Here is a 27524-nt window from a genome sequence, read left to right as displayed (position 1 = left end):
ATATACAACCCATTAAAAACACAGTGTCTGCTCTATTAGCCTACAAATAATACAAATAAGTGATCATAATAATTGCTAATAGACTAGAAACAAGAGATTTAAACTTGCACTACACTGACTCACTGCGGAGTTGTCAGTTTTGGCGGTCTATCAGCGCTACAATGGTGAATGTGCTCTTGGACGGGTAGATATGTGGTGGGCTAGTATAGACAGACCCGCTCTGGTTTCAAGAGAAGTCATTTGGAGCTGCATTTCCAAACAACGCATCCAAAATTCAACGAAACTTACGCACCTGGAAGAGAAATTAGTAAAAAAACACGTACGCTGGACAACTAATACAGCTGAACGATTAACTGAGGCATCTTTTGAGATCGCATGCATTTTGGCTCGGGCAAAAAAACCTTCTCAGACTCAAAAACTGTGAAAGAGATTCAGCAGAAATATTGTTTGCAGAGTTTGACAACATCATCCCAGTATTAAGATAATCCTGCTTTTATTGAATGCATTGGTTGGCTGCATTGCATATTGTATGTTCTGGGTGAGATGACAGATTAATAAGCAGACGTGCTTTTTATGACTGGATGTAGCTTTTCATACTTTGCACTAAAAGTGGCTCTCCTATTGACTTTGACCTATCAATGTGGCTCTCGTGTAAAAAATAGTGAAGACCACTGATATACAGTATCAGAGTGATGTGTTTGGTTAATTATATTATCTAGTTACATACTTTTATATATATATTCGGATAGGTTATACACTGATTCACATTTAATTGCTCAAACATGTAAATACATTTAATAGGAACATAACTATTAACTTTGTATATTTCTCAGCATGCAGTGATCATTTACTGTGTTTGCACATTATGTGTGCTTGGTTACCGAACAGTTGCCCACATATTCCTCTCATCAGACCTGTAACTGTGTGTCTCCTGTCCACTCTCATGCAGGTTATGCCACCCCAAAGGCTTCCTGGATCCCCAGCCGTGAAAGAGAAGGGCTGATCCCCGTCCTCCCCCAGGTTTCTGCTGCTTTGCGCCCCATCTCCCCTCCTTCCCTCACCTGCTTATTCCCCTCTACCAACTGCACTAACCCCCTTGACTCCCAGACCCACACCTGACCCTGCCACCCCGGTCATCCTTAACCTCTAGGACCAGTTTGTCAAGCCATATCTTTCCCCCACAAATCCTATCCCACGGCACTCTGTACCCAATGTCTCTATTTAGTTTTACTCCAGCCACACTAGCCGTCTTATCTGCTGGCTCTCTGCCCTCGTCATAGAGCTATTCTTCCCCCACTGGCTTCTCGCCAGGCCCCATGGCTACAGGAGGTCATGCCCCAGCGATAGATGTGTTGATCAACCTACAACAGGTGAGAATGACTGTAAGGTGTTTTTTAAATGTAACCTTGTATTAGGAAGATAGAAATCATGGACTCATAGCTTTAGTAAACATACACTAAAACATATTTGAACTAGAAGGGCACTCAAACAGCATAGAGCTCCGTCAAGGCTGTTTCCATCAGTGAAAAGTAATGCGTGTATCTGCCCTGTGATTCGGATCCTCTCACACATGTAATGGGTTCTTCTTATGCTCATGCTGCACCCTTCCACCAGTTGGTTTACCATAATCCTGCAGACAGACAGACAAACAAACCAACAAACCGAGCCGAAAACATAACCTCCTTGGCGGGAGTAATCAAACCGTACATTACTTTGGTGTCTGGCGTTATGGAGTGTTAAAATGAACTTTTTCTCAGTTATTCCTTCATCCTATTCGGAACCACCAAAACGTAAAGTAGGCTTGTCTTAAACCTGAAATGTTATTAGGTAAAACAAATGACAAGCTCCTCCTTTGTTTAACCAGTTCTGAGCTGGAGAGATTATTTAGCCTTTTGAACAGCATCCCTCTCAAAAAGCCAACAGCTTTCAGTTTGATCAGAATTGCCTGAATTTGACCTGATGAACTGATTGATTAAGAACAGCGTCCCTGTGGCTTGTGAGGTGACGTGGGCTCCTACAGTTGTGCTCTCTGTGTCTGTTAGTCTTGTTGATTTAATTCATGGATTTTCTAGAGAAAATGCATTGAGGAATACACTAAATGGGACGATATTTAGTTTTACTTTGTTTGTTTATTTTTTTCAAATTCACAAATTCACTGAATAAGTGCAACATTTTAAGAATACTTTGACATTTTGGGTAATGTGCTCATTCACTTTCTTGCTGAAAGTTAGATGAGAAGATCTATGCCACTCATGTCTGTGGAAAGACTGGATGCTGGCTCTCTTAAAAGTGTTTTATTTTATTTTATAAAATGTCAAACTATTCATGTACAGAAAATCAAGAAGAATAGCAAAAATGTATTTATGCTGTCAGCAAACAGACATGCATTTGGGAGACTGGATTCATACATCAAGACCATTTGTGGTATGCAAAACCACTGAATGCAGGAAAAATAGTGTGATCTGTTGTTTTCATCAGGCAGTGCTGGTTTGCATTATAGAATATGACATGTGTAAGGGAAGTAATGGAGGGTTGATAGTTCAGTTTTGGAAGGAAGCAAGCAAGTAAAAAGCAGTATGCAAATACAAATGCTGAGAATTAGAAGAGAGTTTGACTATGCAAAAAAAAATATATAAAGAGAGAAATGTGGACATGAGTGTGTGTCCAAGATGTCCACGTTACTATGTCAGCTTGTACAATGGAGTCATTCTCAGCGAGCCAGTAAAAGAGTCCTTTATAGCTGGAGGAGGTGGCCTTTTGGTTGGGACATTAATGCTAGCAGTGTGGCTGGAAGCCTGAGATTGAAAAGTGGAGTGAGAAAAATAACTTCATAAGCATGGCTGACAGATAGCTATGAGAAAATGCTTTGTGCCTGTGATGTTTCTTAGCTGAAAAGTCTCTAACAACAATTTCACATTTTCACACCAATCAGCTGGCAAATAGCTGGTCTAGTATAGGCCAGTGAGCAATCCTAGAATTTATATGATGGTAGATGTGGCATTTCCTGTTTCCCTATTTGAGTATTTTCCCTGCTGGATCTGGTATTTCTAAAAGAAGCATATGGCTGTAACTGTTCTCCAGCCCTCAGGCCAGTGCTGCCCTTTGAACAGTTTGTGTATCATGAATGTCAAACAAAGGGCCTGTTTCAGTTCTTTTAAATGCCACTTTTGATATCAATGCCATACTGTAAAATTAAAGTAAGTTCTGCCCAATCTTTGAACACAAGTTTGAAATGTAATGACAATAACAAATAGTTTTCTTAGATATTGTTAAATCTATGAAACATGTCCAAATGACAGAATATGTTGTCTTCCCAAAATTACATTTATGACGTTTGAGAGTAACAGCAACAAACGCACCTCGCAGTTTTAAACATGCGGTTAACGTTGTGAATTAAAACAAAACTACCAGGTTAGATGTAGGAAAAGATCATGGTTTGGAATAAAATATGTTTGTTAACTTAGTAAACAACGTATGTGACCTAAGTTAAGTATGCTACGTAAGTTAAAATAGGAGACTCTTGGGTTCTCATGGGGCACAAACAGCAGGGTGAAAGTCCTGTGTTGGTTTGACACTTCCATGCGCCCTGCCCTCTTCCCTACACTGACTTTGATGCTCTTTATACTACATCACCTGACTTCCTCCTGTGCTCCTGTCATAATTATTATGGCCACTGACACTAAAGAAGCAGTGTGTAGGTGTGTTCGTGGCATCTAGCGATGAGGTTGCAGATTGCAACCAACTGATTACACTTATGCTCACCATCACCACACAACATCATCCTGGAGTTCTGCAACCGCGCCCTTATGACAAACAGCCAGCCTGATATGTGGCGTCTCTCTAACATCATCCCAGCGCCTAAGTCCGGAGATCTCTCGAAGCCAGACAACTACCGTGGCATAAGTCTGACTTGTGTCATTGCAAAAAATGTACATGATACTGAACCGGATACGGAGCGCCATCGACTCCCACCTGAGAGAGAACCAAAACGGTTTCCAAGAGAAGAGGACCACTGTGACCCAGATTTTGGCCTTGAGGAAAATCAAATCATCGAGGAGGTTAAGAAGAACAACCTGACAGTGGTACTGTGCTTCATCGATTTCAAAAAGGCATTTGACTCGATACACAGAGGTGTGATGATGAAGATACTCAAGGCCTACGGTGTCCCTTCGAATTTACTCCGGGCCATAGGGACCATGTATAAGGGTACAAGAGGAAAGGTGGTAACCCCAGATGGCAACAGTGAAGAGTTTGACATCCTGGCTGGGGTGTTGCAAGGGGACACCCTTGCCCCCTTCCTCTTCATCATAGTCCTAGACTATGCGCTCAGGAAGGCCATCAGTGGGTGGGAGCTAGAACTCGGCCTCACAATAACACCTAGGAGGTTGAGACGACACCCCGCTCTAGTCCTAACGGACCTGGACTATGCAGATGACATCAGTCTGCTCTCTGACCGCGTAGAGCAAGCACAGGAACTCCTGGGCAGAGTGGAGACAGAGTGCGCCAAGGTTGGCCTTCAGCTAAATGCCAAGAAAACTGAGTTCATAACATATAACATCCCCCTGGACCATCCACCTCTAAAAACAACAGGAGGCACTGCTTTAAAGGAAGTCAATGATTTCAAATACCTGGGCTCGTGGGTCAACTCGTCCGAGCAAGACCTTAAAGTGAGGAAGGCGCTTGCATGGAGGGCCCTGAACGGCATGACCTGTGTGTGGAACTGCAACCTCCCCCGACAAATGAAACTCAGATTCTTCCATGCAACAGTGGAGTCTGTTCTCCTGTATGGGAGTGAATGCTGGACCCTGAAGCCCACCCTGCAGAAATCCCTAGATCGGTGCTACACGAGAATGCTGCGTGTGGTACTTGGCATCAACAAGGATGAGCATGTCACCAACACGCACTTGTATGGGGGACTGGCACTGCCAGAGACACCAAGAGCTGCCAGCCAGCAAACTTGTGCTGTGGCAGCCAACACATAGGCACCGATCACGAGGGCGTCCCGCAATAACATACGTGGATGTACTCAGGAAAGATGCGGGAGCAGAAAATACTGGCGAGCTAGCCAGATGCATGGAGGATCGGGATGACTGGAAGCACCGATGGAGTGCCCGTCTGAGGACGACCTAGTAGTAGTGCCACTCCTTTCCCAAGCGTGTAGAGAACCTACAGTAACATGAGGCCCTCTCTAGAGACAGAGTTTGGTTTGTCCTTTCTGGGCTACTGTAGAACATGACGGTGCAAACTGGCTCTCCCTATGTAGATATGAAGTGTTCATTCTAAGATAACAAAAACACAACTATTCTTACTTTCAGGTGATTATACATCAGGGGTGCCCTTGTGAGCTACTTTTAAAATGACCAGGTCCAAGCGATCTACATGTATTAAAAATGCTGCGACGGGGGCGCTGGTGCGTAGTTCACTCCTCTTCTTTCCTCCGCTTTGACTGTTGGTGTGTGTGGGAGAGAAACAGAGCGTAGGAGTGAATGTGAACGCGCAAGGCAAGAACAAAACAAAAAACTTGGCGCGGAGTTCCATTGGGGGAATATATATATTTTTTAACGGTGCGCGATCTACCCGCACTACACTCGATCGACCTTTTGGGCACACCTGTTATACATAAATGAAAACATAGTTATGAATATTATATTTTATTTCTGTTAATAAATCCCCTAAAATCCGACAATGTAAATATGGGTTGTAATAAGCTGCTATCTATTCGCCCGGTTATGCCCAGTGGGAACCATGTAATTCACAGTGTGTATAGCATATTGTGACACTGGTTTGATGGAAATAATAGGCTGAATGCTTGGCTACATAAGTGGACCCTTTAATTCTCTACCCGCAATTATTTGCCCGCTCTGTACTTAAAATACCGACAAACACACAGGATCCATAGAGAGAGACAGAGAAGCTTCTTTGCATCGTTACCTCTTACAGCTGATTGATGTCGCTCTGAACTATGACCTGCTTATCTTTATTACAGGTAGTTTGGTGTGAGGGTGTGTGTGTATAAAGGATATTAAAGCAATGTCGTCTGGTCCAGCTGAGCGTGGGTTGCCACAGAAACAGCTGCAGATCCTCTCATGGGTGCTGGTGGCTTTGATTATCACATGTATGTCTTTAGATGAAGATGTGCTTTAATTAAAACAATAGCTGTTGGTTTTGACTGTAAACTACTACATGCATTTATTGTGTGACAGTCTTTACAAACTCTGTGTTCCAAGTTGGAATGCCACAGTGAGGACATTATCCTTCCAGGTAATAAGCCACGGTGTTACCGATTACACTGGACATTGAAATAAATAGGTTGTGGGGGCGGTGTGTCAGTAATATAATTCTGTATTCCTGAACACCAGTAACACCGACTGCTGCGGCAAGCCTATTCAAACCCACAGATTAGTATTTTAAATTCTGGTGGAGGTCCCAAAGTTTTCAAAGATACCAGATATGTCAAGTTGAATGTGAATTTGTATAACATTTGTATAAAATGATTGCCACAAAATCTACAATATTTACATTTGATGGGATCATGCAGCTGTAATATATGTGTTTGAATATTGAACGGAAACGGAAACATCATGATAATCATTTTAACAACCAGCTAAAGGGTGAAATTAGGAAAACGGTTGTATTTTGCTGCTTTGATATTGGCAAATAAGAAACGTAGAGGATGTACCAGACATATGTGTGTTTGTTAGATGTTTTAAAGCATGTAATGATTGTATCATATTTAAGGAAAACTTGCTTTCTTTCATTTAAAAATACTCCCTTCAGCAATAAGGCAAACATGTTTAAATAATGGCTCATAAACATCAGCTGTGCAGTGAAAAGAAAAGCAAAACACTGATGCTGATATTTATGTTAGTTAGGATTTGTTTGTCTGGGAAGCGTGCCAGCCCCTTCAATCAAAGAGGTCGAGATGAAGGGATGAAGCGAGTGGGAAGAGATTTTAAACACTGCAAAATAAAAAAAAGGAAGCAACAGAAAGCAGATTAATCTGCAGAGACAAGCAAAGTGATTGCATATTCTTATCAGTCGGAATCGGAATTTCAGAGGTTATTACTTACCTTAGTAAATTCAGTTTTAAATGGTGCCGTGGTTTACTATTTGAAAACCCAAATGCCTGTGTGTGTATCTTAGGACCCTTTCATACTTACCTGGTTTGGTGATCCCAAACAAAGTTATAGAGAGGAGATAGGATACGAGTGGCCGAGAGAGCCCCTCTACAAACAATCAGTGTCAAACGTGAGACTTTTAAATACTGGAGATGTTTTCACAGCAGTTTAAAATGGATTATAGAGATTTAATTATAACATGTTTAACTTCCTAAGACTAGCTCTAAGCAGCTTATAGTACATAATTAAAACTACTGATGCCAATTATTTTATTTAGTTTGAAGCAAATATTAAAATAAACATCATTTGAACTGTGTGTTTTAATGCAAATAACCATAATAGATGACAAGAACAAAGTAAAACATGTAATAAAAAGCCTTGCTTGTAAGTTCTCTTTCTCCACCCAACAATCAGGAATGGATAATGAATCGGGATCGATTCGATGAATCAATAATGGAGTCGGTATTGATAAAATCTTACCCACCTTTAGATCTGAGCCTGATGTCTTGGACATAAATACAGAATATGGCACTGATCACTGCTGTGAAGGGATTTGATCCTGACAAACAAGGCAAACACACGACACACACACCCTTCTCCATATTAGTCAGCAGCTGATAAATATTTCAATGCAGCACTCGGGCTCAGGATTCCATTAAATATGAAATATTAATGTTGCAGTAGAAGTTGGGCAGTACATGATAAAAGGTTAGGCAGCATGTTTTTAGTTGTGGCTTGGCTCAGATGATCACGTCTTTTTAATCGAAGCCTCTGCTCCTCATAATTGATTAGGAGAGACCAAACCAGCCAGAGTAGTTGAGCTGTTATGCATCAAATATCATTGTGTTTGGTGTTGATGGTTACCCACAGTGTTCAGGCTGAGCATTCATTATATCACTATTAATATGAGATTTCCATCTCTCAGTGTGTTATATAAATCATTTGTGGTCTTGTGGGATTCAAAGTATCCACCTATTTCAATCTCCAATCAATTGGATTACAAAATGTCAGAAAGAGTCCAAGTTGAGGTCATGCAATCCCCTGCTTTATCTAACCAATTGTCAAAAACTCAAAGACATTCTAGTTTAGTATTTAGAAAAGATAAAGAAAATCAGCTAATATTCATATTTGTGAAGCAGAAACCAGTGAATGTTTGGCATTTGTGGAAAGAAAAACTAACCGTTTATGATTAATCCATTATTAAAATTGTTGCATATTCATTTTCTGTTGATCAACTAATTGTTATAGTGCGACAGGAAAATAACTCAACAACAAAGTAGAGTATTTGTTTGACTGCAGCCAATGTTTCCATGTTTGGTACAAGTACTAGTTTTGCCGCACAAATATTTGAGTTGCTTGAATATCCCAAGGCTTCATGTCAGAGGTAATTGTGATGTTGCTGAGCGTAACTGAGGGATCTTTGTATTTTGATTTAACATATGTACATTAACATATAGAACAGCTGCACAAATTAACCAAATGCAATTGTTGAGCTCTTTGAAAGGATGTAATGGTTGTACTATAGACTGTATATAAGAAGTGGACGTAGCCACCGTGACCTCCCCCATTGGTTTGTGGACTACGGTTTCAAAGCCTGGTGTTTGGCATTTTGGCCGTCATTATCTTGTTTTTTTGGAACCAGAAGTGACAAGAGAGGGTGCAACCAAATACTGAATATGTCATTTCTAGGCGACAGAAATGTTGTAATTAAGTTGATTCATGAACTGAAAACACAGTGTGAAAGGATTAAATGTTACTAAAGCCGTAACACTGTGGTAGTGACGTGTCAATCACAAGAGAGCGATGCCCTAAAGCATACCCGGCTTTATTATCCACTTTACTCTAGATGGGGCCATACTTTACTAAATTAACATCATGCCGTGAAGAAGACTTGAAACTAGCGTTTGAGTCCATAAACTCTTCACAAAATAAGTAATGAAGTAATAAATCAAGCAACAAGGAGTCTCCTCTTTTCATAGATCAACAAGGTAGATTCTTTTTTTTACTATGAAGTAGAAAGTACAAGTCTTTCTCCTGTGATCTCTTGTTACACGCCAACAATATGTACAGTACAAAGAAATCTGTTTTGGAGTATTTCATTACATATCTTGACCTCGGGAACATACACTCAGATGTTTCTAACATCACGGTGCGCGACACGTGCTGTAGTTGCTGATGGGCAAAACACAGGCAGCGCCAACAAAGACACTAACTGAATCCGGTTGATGCACAACAAAATAAAAGAGTAGCACCGTAACCATGGTGCTATGGCTAAATATCCGGTTGCCATTTGTGGCCTACTGTAGATAAACGTTACTGTATTTCAAAGCTTTGTACATTGTCTGTCATCCAAATCCTCCTGACAGTCCGTCTCCCACCTGGGCATGGGTTGCCCTCCTCCTGTGTCCCTTCACCCCAACTGACTTCAAAACCGACATGAAAGAGTTTTGATTCATTTGCACCAATGGAGCTTGAGCAAAGTAAAAGCATATATATATGTATAATACCTGCCACAGTTGAGAGTATTATTCCCTCATGCTTTACTATTGGACTATTACATTCAGAGTCTTATACTGATAAGTCGGGTTTAGTAGAGCAAAATAAGGTGGGGAGGATGTTAGAGAGGTTGAAATTAAACTAGAATTGGTTCGCAGGAATATAGAGCACCTTAAGTAATGAGCAAAATTGAGCTTGCTGTCCAGTGAAAACAAGACTTTTACTGCACACCCAATTTAAAATTCTCCCTTTAATATTCCGTCTGGCTTTCTCTGCCTTGTGTAGATAGGTAGTTGTGATCATTAAACGTATCCTGTCCCTTCATCCCACGGGTAATTAGAAAGTAATGGAGCCCTGGCTCAGAGAAATCGGACACCACGGAGCAGTAGCCAGAGTGCTTACCTTGCCAGCACCGAGCCGAGGCGGAGGAAGAGTCCTGTCCCACTGATTTGACCTACCAGAGGCATCAAATGGCTCTGGCAGGATACTCCCTCAGCCTCCACTGTCTCCTGAGGATGTCTAGTGCATTAGCTCTTTGCTGCTTAGCACTTTGTTGTATTGATTTATTGTCCTCTATACATGAATTGAAGGATGTGCAAACACGATGTGCCTATTGTACTGAAACAGAATTACTTTACAATACCGTTTTGAGGTTTCTCCTATGATAGAGACAAACCAAGGGTTTGTGGCCATCTGGTGGGTTTTTACCTGTTTGTGTGCAGTATGTTGAGACCAGTAGCTTCCAATAATAAACACATACTGAAGAATTAGTGTTGGAACTCCCCTGTATGCATTTGTTCTATGTTCAACCTACCAAGCAATCTCCTTAATAAAACATGAGCTTTACCTCTTGCAGTTCTTCCCTTGTAGTGCCCTCTCCATGTTGACTTTCTATGCTCTTTCTCTACATTCTTCTCCAGGTGAAGGTGGAGGAGGAGGATGAGGAAGGATCAGTGGAGGAAGAGGAGGAGAAATGGGAGGAAGCACTGTCTGTGGAGCGCTTTGGAGACATCATCAGTGACTCCACTTCCACCAGCGGAGACAGGATGGGCCGGAACTACACTGAGAAAGACTTTGAATGTAAGGAAAGCTACTATGTATAAGTACCATACACACAATATACCTGCAGTTACACAATAACTCACACACTGTTTTATAACCCAGTGATCAGTATTAATCCATATTACTATCAGAAAGCAAGCTACTCAGAGTAAGAATGCATTTGTTTCCATTGCATTTTTTATTATATTAACAATTTCTTAAAGTCTTAAAATATTCCTTATATTTTAACTTGTTTATATGTACATTTTAGTGTACAAAAATACACCACTTTGGTCTAGACTGAAATATTTCAACTATTAGATGGATTGTTATGACATTTTAACCCAATTATAAACTCATTCTACCACCAAACCAAATTTCGTTCTAAAATTCAACACTGTAAAGGTTCTTTAAAAATCCACTTATTTGAAAAGAAAAATATGATGACATAGAAATAGGATAACAGTGGTGAAGAGCACCAAGAGAAAATACCAGGAGTTATTGGAGTGTTAACTGCATGCCAAATCAGTCTGACCACACTTTATTTATTTAAATGGCCATACTGCAGAATGAATACAGGGCAGACTTATCCAGTCAAATATCTCTACATTTACACGATGGGTGGCCATGAAATGTTCTAAATATTTTCATAGTCTCCAGAGGGTGAATCCCATTGACTTTGGTGATCACCTGACTCTCCCCTACAGTACCACCCCCAGGAGAGGTTGATGTTTTGGTTTTTAGCTTAATGTCTCCACAGCTATTGGATGGACTTCCATGAAACTGGGTACATACACTCATGTTTTAGCGCCACCATCAGACTTTATGACCCAATACAATAGTGTACAGCTGTACTTGTGCTCATCTAGCATGTTCACCGGGATCATGTTAGCATGTTCACGATAGCATTTAGCACCACTGTGCCTATGTACAGCCTCAGAGCTACAAGCATTACAAATATTCATATTAATTGCATTTATATCATCACACTTAAATATAAATGTGATTATATATGTATAAATACACATGTACACATTCTGATCTTGACCTTGTCTGTCATGGTGTGACTTGTGTTATGTTAAGGGATCAGATTCTGTGTATATAAGTGTATTTTTGCATTAATATTAGCAGATTGGTACCACATGGTCTGGTGGGAGGAAATAGTGGCTAAGATTAGATAGAGCTGATTTCTTTTGATGTGTGGTAAACAGTTAATTTCTCCATTATGACATGCTAATTAAAATCTAAAGCTTTTGTTTGTGTTGTGTCTTTCAAGTGCTTAATAGGGAATTAGGGGCAGCGAGAGAATCTCGTCTGAAAATAGCACTATTTTTTTCCCGTTGCATGTTTTATTAAATAGAATCAAAAGCCTGCGGCTGAAGAATCACTCTTTGTTTTTGTGTAATAACAACAAATAAAAGGTGATTGATGATGTGATTTCATTCTTCTATGTTATATCTCAGATTGCATAGATTCAATTCCAATTCCAATTTGGAGAAATTATTATATAGTTATTGCTCCAGGAGCATTGAGTGACAGGCTGTGTGAAATCGCTCAGCATAATAGCCTCCCCTAATGATGCTGCTGTCATTCTAAGAGAGATTATAAATATTTGCAGCGTCAATGAACAATAATGTGCCATCTGTTTACAGAAATATCTATTACGTACTTCACTCACACTTTGTGCAGCTATACATCACATACAGTACAAAGGTACAAAGCATAAAACACCAACATGTTCTCACTACCAACTTGTGAAAAACTGCAGCTTGGTCAGTCACCTATGCTTCAGACTGTGACGCTCTTCTTACCCGTCTAAAGTCAGTTTTACACGCATACTGTCTTTTCAAAATAAACTTTTGTGTTCACAGGAAACAACTTGGTTAGGTTTAGGCAACAGACCTACTTAATCCTCCTAGGTTTAAGAAAAGATGATGTTTTAAAATAAGTATGTTTGTTATGTAGGTAAGTTTGTTATGTAAGTTAAATTACAAATTCCTTAACTTACGTCACTTGTAATGTAAAGTCGCATAACTATATTTGCGTAGGTAACTTAACCTAAGTCAACGTTGACTATTGGTTTCACAAGTGACTTGAACACCAGTCTCCTGGTTGAAAGACTTGTGTTTTTGACACGTCCAGACACTGTCAACACAGTCAATAGATTCAACATTAACCTTGATGTACTGTACTGTTTTTTCAACACAGATCACAGGCACACATTTCCCCATACGCACCACCCCTTATCCACCCACCTGCCCCTGCCCCAACGTTTACGCAAGAGGGTGCACAGCGCGGACAGAAGGCGCAAAAAGAAACGGAAGAAAAGAAAGACCTCCCTTCCCCCCTCCGATGAAACACCCACCATCCACGAGGTAGACGAGGAAGAGGCCGAGTCTGAGACAGACGGACAGGGAGTGGCTGCCACGCCCACAGAGCTACCTGATATCCAACCACAGGTAAAATAGGACTGAGGAACCGGGGACCTCTACAGTGTAAAGGTGGCAAGATAGGTTCTTAGCCCTGTGACAACCTGCATGTGCTAGGTATGACCACAGGTTAGAATATTCCTCCCCTCTCACTGATCTTCCTCTTCCTCTCAGTTTAGTTTGGGGAGCCAAGATGACTTGGAGGAACCCCTTCCGCTCACTGACTTCCACACGGAAAATGAAAAACATTCATTGTCGAAGAAAGCCGCACCTGCTTTGATGGAGCGGGAGACTCATAATGGGGGAATCTCTGTATTTGGACAGAATGATGAGGTGCATGGAGAGCAAGCAGCTGGCCACAGGTAGGCTATTACAACATCTCAGGACTTTGTGCTTTCATTGAAGACTGTTTTCTACATGTGTTTATAATCAGAGTGGTGGTACCAAGGGGCAACCTGAAAAGTGAAGCCAATTTGGAACTCCCTTAAACCTGCATTCTTTCTAATGGCCAGCAGGCGGCGACTCCACTGGTTCCAAAATTAAGTCTGAGTGTTTAAAAGTCTATAAGAAAATGACGGCGTTGTTTGGTGTTCAAATGTATTGAAAGACATTCGGAGTCCACTGTTTATTTTTTAAGCAGGTTTTTAAAAAGAAATTGCATCACAGTTTATATCACAGTTAACATAAATGGCAGATATACCTTGCTCGCTAGCTAGCTAGTAACTTAACATTACCCAGCTAAAGAGCCAGATATTTCCCCTTAAGATTTAGTGTTAACCTGCCTCAGGATGAATGCTAGTGTTGCTACGTGTCTGCTGGATGTATATTGTAAATAGACAACTAATAGTTGTTAATTTGCCACATGAACTTTATAAGACGATCATTTTTCAGTGTTGTGTTTAAAGCTTATTCTGCTGCCTTGTTGCTAAACATAACTTTCATGGTATTAATAACTGCTTTTGTCCCTTTAGCAAGGCAAAATGTCTGCTGTGAAAAAGGCCTATTGTCGTAGCCTACAGTTAACAGTTGGCTATATTGTTTTATCCTCAACCACTTTATGCTCCAAATCAACATAATTATTTAATCTTATTATTTGGTCAGCTGAACAAGCTGCAAGCACAACATTGATAGATAATCATCTTTTAAAATTGTTATGGCTAACATGATAGCAAAATGTTTCCTATTTACACATCCAGCAGACACGTTAGCATTAATTTTGAATTGCATTTCTGTCCACCTGATGAATGTAAGTCTAATATTATATAATATTCACTTCTCTTTATCAGCTAGTTGCTAACTTCTACCTGCCCTCTCGGAGTAGGTCGTGTATAGTGGATTTATTAAGCCGTGTTTCCTGTAAACAGCTGCTTGCTGTAGCTTGAAACAAGGTTGATTAAAGCAATGAGAATGAAATGAAGCTTTAGACCATGAAAGTAAAACAATTGAGCTTGAAGATTCTAAAGCGCTCTGGAGAGTTTGGTGACAATTTCTCTTTGATGATTATGCAGCTTTAAATGTGTGTAGCCAGTTTACCCTTTTTATTACTGTAAGTTCATTTCACAAGGGAGTTTTTACTAGTAATGTTAAATTAATCGTACATTACGCGGGACGTTGCTGTGGTTACCGACAGTTTAATATGCCTTGTAGACTGATTAAACTTACACACAAATGTTTGTGGTGTACTGTTTTTCAAATGTAACGGCCACCTGCCAACCGGACATAAAATAGCCTTTTTCCGGCCCCGGTGGAAGAGGATACCAAAACTGGATTAAAAATTATTTAATTAATATTCAAAGCTTTCTACATTTGGAACTGACCTCCTGCATCAAATGTATCTATAAAACCTTTTACATAGCACATGCTTATCTAAGCGGCAAAGGATACAAGCAGCAGCAAACAGCATAAAGCAGACAAGAGCTGTTTCTGCTCTTATTGGGCGCATAGGCTCAAATATATACATGTGAACTTCACATTAGCAGCTTGAAAGCTCCCGATAAACCCCCATACACTTCTTAAGGCTATGATGATTCACTAATGGCTCCAGCTGAATCCTAGATATTAGAATACCATCTGGCCCGCAAACATGCCATCAAAATATGAATTCATTGTATTCTGTTTATTACAAAATGAGTATGGATTTAACTGCTGGGAGGTCAGGGGCCCCATGGTGATTCAGGTGTTTGTCTCAGCTTGTTTGGATGAAAGCATAGAAACCCCACCACATCTGTGCCATGTAAGATAGTGCTGCTGTGTTTGAGTGAGCACAGCTGAGCATGACTCAGAGGGTTAGTGAGGAGATCCTGGCCTGCTGCTGTGTGGTGAAGCCCTCTCCTGGTGAAGAGGCACAACACATAATTTTAGCCAGCAGCCACATTTGAATTAAGTGTGAATCATTTAAATTTCAACATTTTAACATCTCTATTTCAACTCTTTGTACAGCATTATTTCCTCATGTAAAATGATGTGGAGCTCATTATGGCAACATTTAATAACCTTTAATCCACCTTTGCTTTTTGTCAGTGTTCCCCCAAGTCCAGATCCCTCAAGTTCAACCACGAGCCGCGGTTGGTTCCGTAGGAAGCCTGTGCACCATCGTCTGGCGGGCGCCCAGCGGAGCAACTATGACCTGAGAGAGCGGATCTGCATTGGCAGCATGACTGCTATAGAGACCGCCGTCTACCAGCAGGTGCCCACTGATGAGGCTGAGGCCCAGATGTTGGCCAGCGCCGATCTGGATGACATGAAAAGTAAGGATATAATTGAGTGCTTTAATGAATCTTATTATTAATGAAAATGAATATTCAGCCTGACATTGGTTTAACACTAACCAAGGGGTCGGGAACCTATGGCTCTTTCGATGACGCGTTATGGCTCGCAGATAATTTTGAGCCGACATTTTTTAACAAGTAATAAATAATTATACTGTGTCATTTTAAAGTAAAACATTTAGCAGCGGATTTTGTTTTAGTTCTCCCCTCTCCTTTCCTCCACTCTGTCTCTGACTGTAACTGTGTGCGCACATGTGTGTGTGTGTGGGTGGGGGGCGGAGCCCTGCCCTTTGCGAAACAGCTGAGGAGAAACTGCGCAAAGCAAGCAGTAGACCAGAGATGTCAAACTTAATCACAGAGAGGGCCAACATTAAGGCATCGTTTCGGGGGTGAAGCTTGGAAACTGTGCAGCGCCCACAGAGTCATACTTTGCTTTGAGTGTGTCGTTACACTGGAGGTCAATCAGCTCCATTTGGGTGTTCACATGTGCTGTTTCCACGTCAACTGCAAACGGATTGCTGAGCAGTTCATGCGCAGTCGGGAACACAGCGGTGGAGATGGTTTGTCAGTGTTTGGAAACACGTAGTAACCAAAGTTTCCTGCTGCATCCGAGTCTCCCACAGGCAGCTCGGCTTGGAAAGCTCTCACTGCATCATACATGTCTGTGATCACACGGCCCTGAAGCTACAGGTTTAACAGTGAGATGCTGTGTTATGTCGCACAAAAAGGACAGCTCACATCGCCACTTTTCGTCCCAGAGATCTGTGGTGTGTTTCCCTTTGCTTCCAAAAACGGCCAGATTTCCTCACGCAACTCGAAAAATCTATTCAGAGGGGGGCGCGGGGTTCCGTTGGGGGGGGGGGGGGCACAGAAAATGGTAGGGGAAACACTGATGGCGCTTTTAGTATATCGGAGACGTGATATACTTAAAACTCAATTTTATTAAATATATGGCTCTCAAGGAAATACATTTAAAAATATTTGGCTTTTATGGCTCTCTGGGAACCATCACCTTATCGTGGTGGAGAGGTTTGTGTGTCCCTATGAACCTGAGAGCTGTGTTGTCTGGAGCCTAGTGCTCCTGGTAGGGTCTCCCAAGGCAAATTGGTCTCAGGTGAGGGGCCAGACTAAGAATGGTTCAAAAACGACTTCATGAAAGAAAGGAAAAGGAAAGGAGAGACCCTGCCCGGAGGAAGCCCGGGGCCCCCGTCTGGAGTCAGGCCCAGAGGGAGGGCCCGACAGCGAGCGCCTGGTGGCCGGGTTTGCCACGGAGCCCGGTCGGGCACAGCCCGAAGAAGCTACGTGGTGCCTCCCATCCATCCATCCTGTGGGCCCACCACTCATGGGAAAAACCGCTGGGGTCGGGTGCGCTGTCACATGGGTGGCAGTGATGGTCAGGGACCTCGACGGACCAGACCCGGGCAGCAGAGGCTGGCTCTGGGGACGTGGAACGTCACCTCTCTGTGGGGGAAGGAGCCGGAACTAGTGCGGGAGGTGGAGCGCTACCAGTTGGATCTGGTGGGGCTTACCTCCACGCACAGTCTTTGCTCTGGAACCGTACTCCTGGATAGGGGTTGGACTCTATTCTTTTCCGGAGTTGCCCAAGGTGTGAGGCGTCGGGCCGGGGTGGGGATACTCACTAGCCCCCGGCTGAGCACCGCTATGTTGGAGCAGTTGCAGGGTATCGAAGGACTAGAAGGGCGGCAGCTTCTGCCGTGTCAGAGGCAAAGCAGCGGGTGTGGGAGAAGTTCGGAGAAGCTATGGAGAAGGACTTTCGGTCGGCACCAAGGTGCTTCTGGAAAACCATCCGGCACCTCAGGAGGGGGAAGCGAGGAACCATCCAAGCTGTGTACAGCAAGGGTGGGACCCTGCTGACTTCAACTGAGAAGGTTATCGGCCGGTGGAAGGAGCACTTTGAGGAACTCCTGAATCCGACTAACACGCCCTCTATGGTTGAGGCAGAGCTGGAAGCTGATGGGGGATTTCCCTGATGGAAGTCACTGAGGTAGTCAAACAACTCCACAGTGGCAAAGCCGCAGGGGTTGATGAGATCCGTCCAGAAATGCTGAAGGCTTTGGGTGTTGAGGGGCTGTCTTGGTTGACACGCCTCGTCAACATTGCCTGGAAGTCTGGGACAGTGCCTAGGGGTTGGCAGACCGGGGTGGTGGTTCCCCTATTTAAAAAGGGGGACCAGAGAGTACTACAGGGGTATCACACTTCTCAGCCTCCCTGGTAAAGTCTACTCCAAGGTACTGGAAAGGAGGGTTCGGCCGGTAGTCGAACCTCTGATTGAAGAGGAACAATGCGGAATCCGTCCTGGTCGTGGAACAACGGACCAACTCTTCACTCTCGCAAGGATCCTGGAGGGGGCCTGGGAGTACGCCCATCCGGTCTACATGTGTTTTGTGGATCTGGAGAAGGCGTATGACCGGGTCCCCCGGGTGATACTGTGGGAGGTGTTGCGGGAGTATGGGGTGAGGGGGTCACTTTTGAGGGCCATCCAATCCCTGTACGCCCAAAGCGAGAGTTGTGTCCGGATACTCGGCAGTAAGTCGGACTCGTTTCCAGTGAATGTTGGCCTTCGCCAGGGCTGCGCTTTATCACCAATCCTGTTCGTGATTTTCATGGATAGGATATCGAGGCGTAGTCGTGGAGGAGAGGGGTTGCAGTTCAGTGACCTGAGGATCTCATCGCTGCTCTTTGCAGATGATGTGGTCCTTATGGCATCATCGGTCTGTGACCTTCAACAGTCACTGGATCGGTTCGCAGCCGAGTGTGAAGCGGTTGGGATGAGGATCAGCACCTCCAAATCTGAGGCCATGGCTCTCAGCAGGAAACCGATGGATTGCCTACTCCGGGTAGGGAATGAGCCATTACCCCAAGTGAAGGAGTTCAAGTTACCTCGGGGTCTTGTTTGCGAGTGAGGGGACAATGGAGCGAGAGATTGGCCGGAGAATCGGAGCAGCGGGGGCGGTATTACAGTCACTTTACCGCACCGTTGTGACGAAAAGAGAGCTGAGCCAGAAGGCAAAGCTCTCAATCTACCGGTCGATCTTCGTTCCTACCCTCACCTATGGTCATGAAGGCTGGGTCATGACCGAAAGAACGAGATCACGGGTACAAGCGGCCGAAATGGGTTTTCTCAGACGGGTGGCTGGCGTCTCCCTTAGAGATAGGGTGAGAAGCTCAGCCATCCGTGAGAGACTCGGAGTAGAGCCGCTGCTCCTTTACGTTGAAAGGAGCCAGTTGAGGTGGTTCGGGCATCTAGTAAGGATGCCACCTGGGCGCCTCCCTAGGGAGGTGTTCCAGGCACGTCCAGCTGGGAGGAGACCCCGGGGAAGACCCAGGACTCGGTGGAGAGATTATATCTCCTCTCTGGCCTGGGAACGCCTCAGGATCCGCCAGTCGGAGCTGGAGGATGTGGCCCGGAGAAGGGAAGATTGGGGTTCCTTACTGGAGCTGCTGCCCCCGCAACCCGATCCCGGATAAGCGGTAGACGATGGATGGACAGCCAAAAAGGTTCCTGACCCCTGCACTAACCAATCAGTAGTGAATGTCGTATTCGTAGGGAACGTTATTTACATCGACATGGAAGATGTGTTTGTGAGCAGTCATAACACGTATCGAACATATTCTAAACATTGAAACGGTCCTGCAATTTAGAAACAAGTCTGCATGTATTCTTCTCTAAGCTTTAGTTTCTTATTGTACACTTAACATTAGCACACATGGCTAGACAACTAACCAACACTCCAAGAGAAGTGACGTGTGTTTCTGTAACATATCATGAATTAAAAGTACTATGGCTATAGTTGTTGTACCCTGTGACTGACAAAGTGACTCACTTAGTTGGTTGTACTTGCGAGTATAATTCATTAGGTAGCAAAATAAAATGTAACTCACGAGGAGTGCTAAAAATCCTCTTAAAAATAATTTATAATATAATTATAATTTAATCTTGTTGTTGATATTGTGTCAAAGTGGTGTCAATTTAACACTGAGGTCATTGTTGAGGCTGTTGCTATTGTTGATGTATGTTATTCTCAGTGATTTACTGTATGGTAGTTTTCCCCTATTTGCGATTATAATAAGGGTTGAAATCTAAATGAGTTTCTATGTTGTGGCTTTATTTGTAATGACTGGCTGGGCCACTTTACTGTCACCAGTTGGCTGAAAAACTAACGTTATATTTTCTAGTTGCTATTGAGATATAAAGGCTTTGCAGCAGGGGGATGGGAGGTGATTTGCTCTGTTGCTAAATGTTCCTTCAGCGATGACTCAATTTTATTTTTCACCCACGCCAAAACAACATTGTGGGGAGATGTTTGTGAGGTGTCTTCTTCTAGCATCACTGTGCTCTATCACTTCTCCATCAGCCCTTCATGATCAACCTGCTGTGTGTATTTGAGTATATAAATGAGTAAATGACTATCAGAGAGGAATAGAAAAAACTGAGGATTTTATTTATATTTTATCCGACAAAAAAACAAAGAAACTTCCAATTTTAGTTGCATCAGCACTCCCTTCTCCACAGACAGCAAAGAAAATACATTGTCAGAATCCATTTTACCTGACAGATAGCAGGTTGTCTTGATGTTTCATTGACTCCTGCTGCTTTGATTTACAATATAAATGTTTAGTCACAGGCCTAATTCACTGTCATAGTAATAACATGTCACAGTCTCTCTCAGAATATTATATTTGGATTTTAAGGCTGGATTCATAATAGTTATTAAGCATTCAGCACCCTCTTCTGGCAGTAAAACATAATACATATGCCTATACAACACATTCAAAGCAGCAATTCTGGCTATTTTGAATGTTACAATTGAAAAATAAATATTTTAAATATCAGTCAATGACTTCTGGGCATTTGGCTTTTTCTTACACACACACACACACACACACACACACACACACACACACACACACACACACACACACACACACACACACACACACACGCACACACTCCAAAACAGGAAAATCACTTGAGCTAGTTATAACAGCTTTATTTTAATTTCCTTAATTAGAAATGCTGACTTTTAAATGTTGCTTATATTTGTTGTGCATACTGTACATTATATATTCCGTTTTGTCCAGTGAATAGAGCAAGAGACAGTTTAATGTATTAATATCAAAACTTCCTGTATGGAAATATTTCTAATCATATAAAATCCCAGAGTTAACACAAAAACCCTCTACTAACGACAAGACTACTTGAACCTACTTAGCATAGCATGTTAGTGTTGTTTATACAGTATTTTTCCAACAAAACTAGTTAATCTGATTTTCTATAAATTGTCAAATAAAACAAAAAAACTGTGACCAATTCTCTATAAATTGTCCCTTTTCTGGATTATGATAAGAAGTATGTTTGTATGCGTGTTATTAATGGTTATTATTTGAAATAGTGGTCAACCTGTCAAAGCCAGTTGCCAACATGTATTAGCTCCCTTGCTGCACTGGTGGTGACCGTTGACACGTTTTCTCACGGCTGCCTGTAACTTGGCTCCACTATGGGCTTCCCACACATTCTGTCTCATGATACCAACCCACACAGCTCCTGGCCCCACATACACTTACAAGCTTCCTACTAAATAACACAAAGGATGGAGGTCGGAGACATTACTGTATCTATTCATGAGTTCTGTAAATTATCACATTTACAGAAGCAGACATATATAGCTGACAGTACGTTCCTGTGAACATGATAAAGGATAGAAAGAGACATAGAATGACAGGAGAGATGGGGATGAAAAAGCTGGTGCTGGCAGAGAAAAATTCTCTCTCCCAGTGTCCAGAGCATTGATTAACAGAGAATGCAGTCGATTCCCCTTCAGCAGCGACCCTGCCCCTGGCCTTTCCTGCTTTACCAGAGCAGAGTAATCATTGACTGCTTAGGAACCTGGAAACAGCAAATGGGGCAGGGGCACCCAGAGTCCCTGAAAACCAGCTATCGGATTTGTAGGGAGTGATGCTTTATTCAAACTTCAGGATCACGTTGTCTGTGTGCTCTCTGCTGGTGTCTCAGTCCTTAAAGGTTCAATGTGTAAGATATACCAGAATTTAAACTTAACACATTAAAACAATGAACTAACATCAACAGAGTGTGAAGACGTCAAAGACGTCTCTGTGTTGTGTTGCAGAGATATCTACTGAAGTTAGCATGCTAACAGCTAGCGCCGCTCCGTCCAGTCTAGGAGGTGATAGTGAGTCAGTGTAGCTCCAATCTGCCTCAGTACAGAGGGAGAAGAAGAACAGCTGTCAGACTCTGCAGACTCAGGGCTCGTCAACATTACATCCATGATTTCATAGTTTGTTTGGATTAAATCTGAAGTGGCAGACATGAGAAAACAATGTATAACCTTGCCTCGTCCTCACCGTCCGCAGGAGGCTGCTCCGACGGCAGTAGCCTACGGCGGCTGGGAGACGGACAGATCTTTCATTAGCAGTCAGCAGTTAGCACTGAGTTAGCCGACTCCCTGCCGGATTGTCAAACTTTCTGTTGCTACCGTTACACAGGTTAAACCCAGCGCTCTATCAGCCCACTGTGACTCCCAGTGCTGGGATATACGCCTCTGTATTCGAGCAGCCGGAGCAGCTGCTCGCTCCCCTCCGAGTCAGTACTATTTATGCGCAGAGGAAGAAACAAAAACACGAGTTGCTCTCTCGTCTCTGCTGCCCCGACACAAGCCGACATAGTCACAGGCCTACATAACAAGGACCGTACAGCTCCCAGTGTAACAGTAAACATACATATCTGAGCCCCACATGAAGATTATAAGATAACAGAGATATTTAGAACAACTCACAAAGTTTCAGCAGTCTGCTGAATGAACTGACGACTGAATGACAGACAGGCTTACACAGGTGTAAAGAAATAGCCTACAGTCACTAGAAGAGAGATATATAACTTTATAATACAATACACAATATAAAGAGTACATTAGAATACTCTAAAACGTATAATACAATAAATATGACAAACTACTACAACTACAATATAATCAGGTTAACATGCTATAGCTGTTTTTTTGTAATAATGATGGTTTTGATGATTGATGAATTTAGATTGTATGGAGCCAGTAGTAGAGGTGGAATACTGCCCCCTATATATTTGAAGCAGGTGGCTCAGAATAACACATTGTACCTTTAAACTATCTCAATGAAATATATTTATTCTAAGAGAGAAACAACACTATGTATTGGAAGGAAGTTTGAAAAGGAGCGTTTATGATTCAGATGAGAAAAAGGCCTACAGAGTGGAGATGCTCTTCGTAAACAATCCTGCTGAGGGCATCACATCATTTTCAGTTATTTTGTAATATAGCAGTTGAGTATAGTGAGATGAGAGGAAGATGTAAGATTACATCTTTGTTAGGGATGAAAATGAATTGAGTAATATTGATTTGTGAACATGATGCAGTACCGCATCATGTGCGCCCTGACAGAGGTGGTTACAAACAGCCTCATTTCATTATTTCTCGATACGTTTGAAATTATGCTTGGTGGAAATCATATGATGCTAGAAGGGCACTCGGTGAGCACAGAGCTCTGCTAGAGCTGTTACCATAAGTGAAAAATAATGGGTGTATCCGCCCCGTGATTCGGACCCACTCCAAATTTCATGGAAATCAGCCGGTAGCTTTTTCGTTATGTAGCTGACAAACCCATCCCAAAACATAACCTATTAGTAATAATATATCATTTATATAATTTGAACTTTGGTTGAAAATCTCAATCAAATATTTTCCACAAATTATTCAACCCTATGATTTTTGACTTTTTAAAAGTTTTATAAGCTCTTGAAGCACAGAGATGCTTAGCACCATGATATATCCCAAAGCAGAGTGCTGGAGCTGATTATTTGGTGTTAGTCTATTATTCCCTTCATTACGTTCCTCGCTAGCAGTGTTTTTGTACTGAGACACATGCAGAAATATATATACTGAGGATTCTGTTTGGTGTATGCTTTTTCAGTTTAATGCAATTCTGGTGGAGACGCTTCCAACCTTTGGAACTTGACCCTCTCGCACATCACATGGTTGGAAAGTGATGGCGGCACTGTGGAAAGGAAAGTCTCTTCTACGCTGATCCACTTAACGTTGGTTTTCCAACAGCCACTAAGATCAATGGGCAGGGGACATTTTTAATCATTAAAAAAGGGCGGTACTACTACTCATTCTCACAAAGTAGACCATCCCTCATCAATAATTCTTTTTGGAGTTCCAGCTCAAATAAATGTTGCTACCATTTTTGCAACTCATTGTGGATACAGCAGGGGGGCCTGTGCCTGAGGGTGTAGCTTTGCATTTTGTTTGGATTTAAGGCCAAATAAATGATCTTGTGATTTGTATTTCTGGACAGAAGGGTGATTAAGAATTTCCAAGATTTTTCTTTTTTTTGTGCTTGTTTTTCTGCTTCATTTAAGTTTATTTTCAGAAGTCTGACTCCCAAAACACAAGCAATATTTTTCTGACTGCCTGAGGTGAAACATTTTGAAGCTGGTTTGCAAAGTTTACGTATAGGTTTTTTTTGCTCAACCAGAGCAATACAACAGAGGTAGGATAGTGGTCGCTAAAGAGACCCGGGCTCATCTAAATAGCAACCCAGTGCGAGCGACGGCGTTCAAGAGTTGGAAACCCTGGATGAGCAGTGTGTCAACTAGGAGAGAGGAGGATAGGAGGAGGTACCGGCCGTGGAGATGACAGACACTGAGGGAAAGGAGAAACAGGGGCATGGGACAGCTGATAAGAAGCGTGTCACTGACCACCATGGACCAGAACGTCGGTGCAGTGTCCAAAAAGGCTTTGGCACCCCAAAGCTGCCCCAACATGAGCATCACAGCTCAATGGCCAACGTGGAAGGGGACTTTGAAGAGTTTGTTTTGGATTTTGATGACTATGACTTGCTTGAGTCAATCCACACTCAACTGGGGTCAGAGCTCGAGCCTATACGTAAGTTGTGTGTAGAGATTCACCTATACTCCTGCTGGGCAGCATTACATTTCTGTCCATTCAATGAAGGGCTTTAAAACATTTACATTTGAGAGAAGTGAAAGTCAAGCTTTCAATAAAGGAATATCTGATGCAATCATAAGACAGTGAGAAATTCACATGGATGACCATTTTATTCTAATTGTACATGGTTAACATGATCAATGGACGCGAGCTCACTTGTTTCTATTGATTATGTAGCTTGCCGCTTGCTTAATTAATGTCAATATAAGGCTCACTCATGCCTGCACACAGAACATAGATGTCCGAAGTATTGAGCGAATTGACATGGTGCTCGACTGCTGCTGTTTCCTGCTTTCTTATTGATCCAGTGGCACCCATTTGGCTTTGGGGAGAGCCACAGCTAGAGCGGAAAGACATTTCATTGACCAGCAATGTGTTGTTCCGATATTTTTTGTATCCCTATTTGGAACATGGCACATTAGTCCTTTGATGCATCTAAGTTCAAGCATATGCAAAATAAATGAAGGTGATTAGCCTACAATACCTTAGCACATTTAGAATCCCAAATTGGTGTAGGGTTCAATTGTAGCTGAAACATCTAGCACCCACTAGGTACGATGGGTAGGAACTATAACTTCACTGATTGAATATTGTCTGAATGTTGAGAAGCAATATTAGTTGCTCTTGATAATGGCCTGCAAAATGCAATTATAATGTAAATTTAAACAGGCCACTGAGCCTGGGTCACCTTCTTTGACTCGTTCAAATCCATTTTCAAAAATAGCGTTACCACTTGTATTGATTGTAAATCTATGTTTAGGGGCTAAAGGGATGGCAATGCCAACTAAAATATTTCAACAATGGCCATGACATTTCTTATAGACATGATCCCCAGAGGATGAATCGTACTGACTGTGGTGCCCCGCATACCAGCCACTCCATCTCGGCCGGTCTCAGCTTAGTCACATGAACGGAGGATGGAAAACAACTCTGGAATCTATTTCACAACTTTTAGCACCTAATGATTTAAATAAATGCGTGTTGGCCCCATGATATCACATGACATGGAAGTTGTAATTTCACAGTTAGGCCACTAGGAACTTTGGCTTCATAGCCCGGCACACTTCTTCGGGGCTTTGTCCTAACGTGCTAAACTAAGATGGTGCATGTTAACATTGGTACTTTGTATTTGCTAGTGTAACTGTAGACTCTTAATCATGTTTATCTAGAGCAAGCTCTGTGCAATTATTAGATTATTATTAGACCTGCTTTGGGTTTCTGTAGGCTTGGAAGCCACACCCCTTTATGACTTTGTTTACCGCCATTAAAATAATGACCAGAGTAAGAACAGGAGAATTGATGCCAAACTACTCTTTTTAAAAACCTTGACTGCTAGTATCAAAGGGTAACTCAACAGATCTTACACATTTACTACTGCATTTTTTTAAAAAGCAACCTTGTCTCCTTCAAAATTACAAATGAACTGCAATCGGGTTACAGTTGTCATTTGAAATACGTGGTCATCATTTAAAAAGTCAACAGCAACTGTTGGTTTCACACGTGACACAAACACTGGACTCTTGGGTGTTCCGGGTTTGTTTGACCCATCCATCCCTTAACGTTGACTTTGATTAGAAATGTATTTGTGATACATCAAAAAATAAACAGAATCCCGGTGAAAATACTTTTCTTTCGAAAGGTATTTGACAATGCATAATTGTTGTATTGGAACATAACTTTTAGGAGACCAGGCTAGAAAAAAGTTGTATAAAGCTTTAAGTGTCTCCAGATGGAGTTGAGCAAAATCTAATACATGTCTGACTTTGTCAGTTGTGTCTAAAAATCACAAGTTTGAAAAATAATATCTGTAGAGGTGGAGTGACCAGAACTCATCTGTGCTTCAGGCTAGCTGCTCGTTACAAGCATGACACGCCTTAATCTTCGACCCCTGCTCCATCTTCAGCAGTAAATTACACTCCCATAAATGTTAACTATATCGATCTTAGAAAATTGAAACAGGTTGAAAACACTATTAGACAGTTCAAAGGTGGTGGCAAAGCTTTGAATCATAATGAATTTGTAATAAGGAACAGATGCACATTGACAGAGCATATTATCTGCAGCTTCCAAAACTCTCGTGTAAAGTTATGCTGGTACATGTACTGTATATTCTATGTACATATTTAACATTAATCTTCTTAAACTTCTGATATAGAGACATTCCTCTCGAGCACTAAGCCTTAAATTCAAAGATTCATAACATAATGTCTGAACTGCGTGTCTCAGTCTCTTTTTCATTTATATAAAGCCAGATAAAAGCCCAAGCTAGATTTTGGATAATTTGATTACAGATATGTTGCAAATTCGATTTGTACAACGATTGGATTTTACTCAGGCTAAGAGCACAAAGAAAAAATAAATCAGATATTTGGACAAAATGGTACCTGGCAAGAAAATAAATTAGCTTGTGAATTTTTGATATTGAAGGATTTGGTAATTCTTGGGATTTGTTTGATTTCTCAAATGCACATAGTATTATCAACATGAGATGGTTTGTTACACAGGGATAGTTCAGCTGACTTTTTTTCCTCAGAATCAGTAGGATCTAGAACATGTGTGTATTATCATTGACCCAAGTGAACAATCAGGACGAGTCATGAGGCTGCTCAGGTTGCCCATGTTAAGTTCCATCACAGAGAAAGACCAAGG

General features: G+C 42.0%; 1 protein-coding gene across 1 annotated transcript in view; it reads left to right on the top strand.

Annotated features, from left to right (window-relative positions):
• Nucleotides 1-1037: 1037 nt before the first annotated feature.
• The window catches only part of slc4a3 (solute carrier family 4 member 3), a 56125-nt gene continuing 29638 nt past the window's right edge, over nt 1038-27524 (top strand). Inside the window, exons 1-5 of the mRNA XM_029458519.1 lie at nt 1038-1370; nt 10535-10694; nt 12864-13114; nt 13259-13446; nt 15605-15831. Of these exons, the coding sequence (XP_029314379.1) occupies nt 1317-1370; nt 10535-10694; nt 12864-13114; nt 13259-13446; nt 15605-15831 (880 nt within the window). The 5' untranslated portion in view covers nt 1038-1316. The remainder of the gene's footprint in view (nt 1371-10534; nt 10695-12863; nt 13115-13258; nt 13447-15604; nt 15832-27524) is intronic.

This window comes from Cottoperca gobio, chromosome 21 (assembly GCF_900634415.1).
Source record: "Cottoperca gobio chromosome 21, fCotGob3.1, whole genome shotgun sequence".
NCBI lineage: Eukaryota > Metazoa > Chordata > Actinopteri > Perciformes > Bovichtidae > Cottoperca > Cottoperca gobio.
This window is presented reverse-complemented; position numbering and strand designations above follow the sequence as displayed.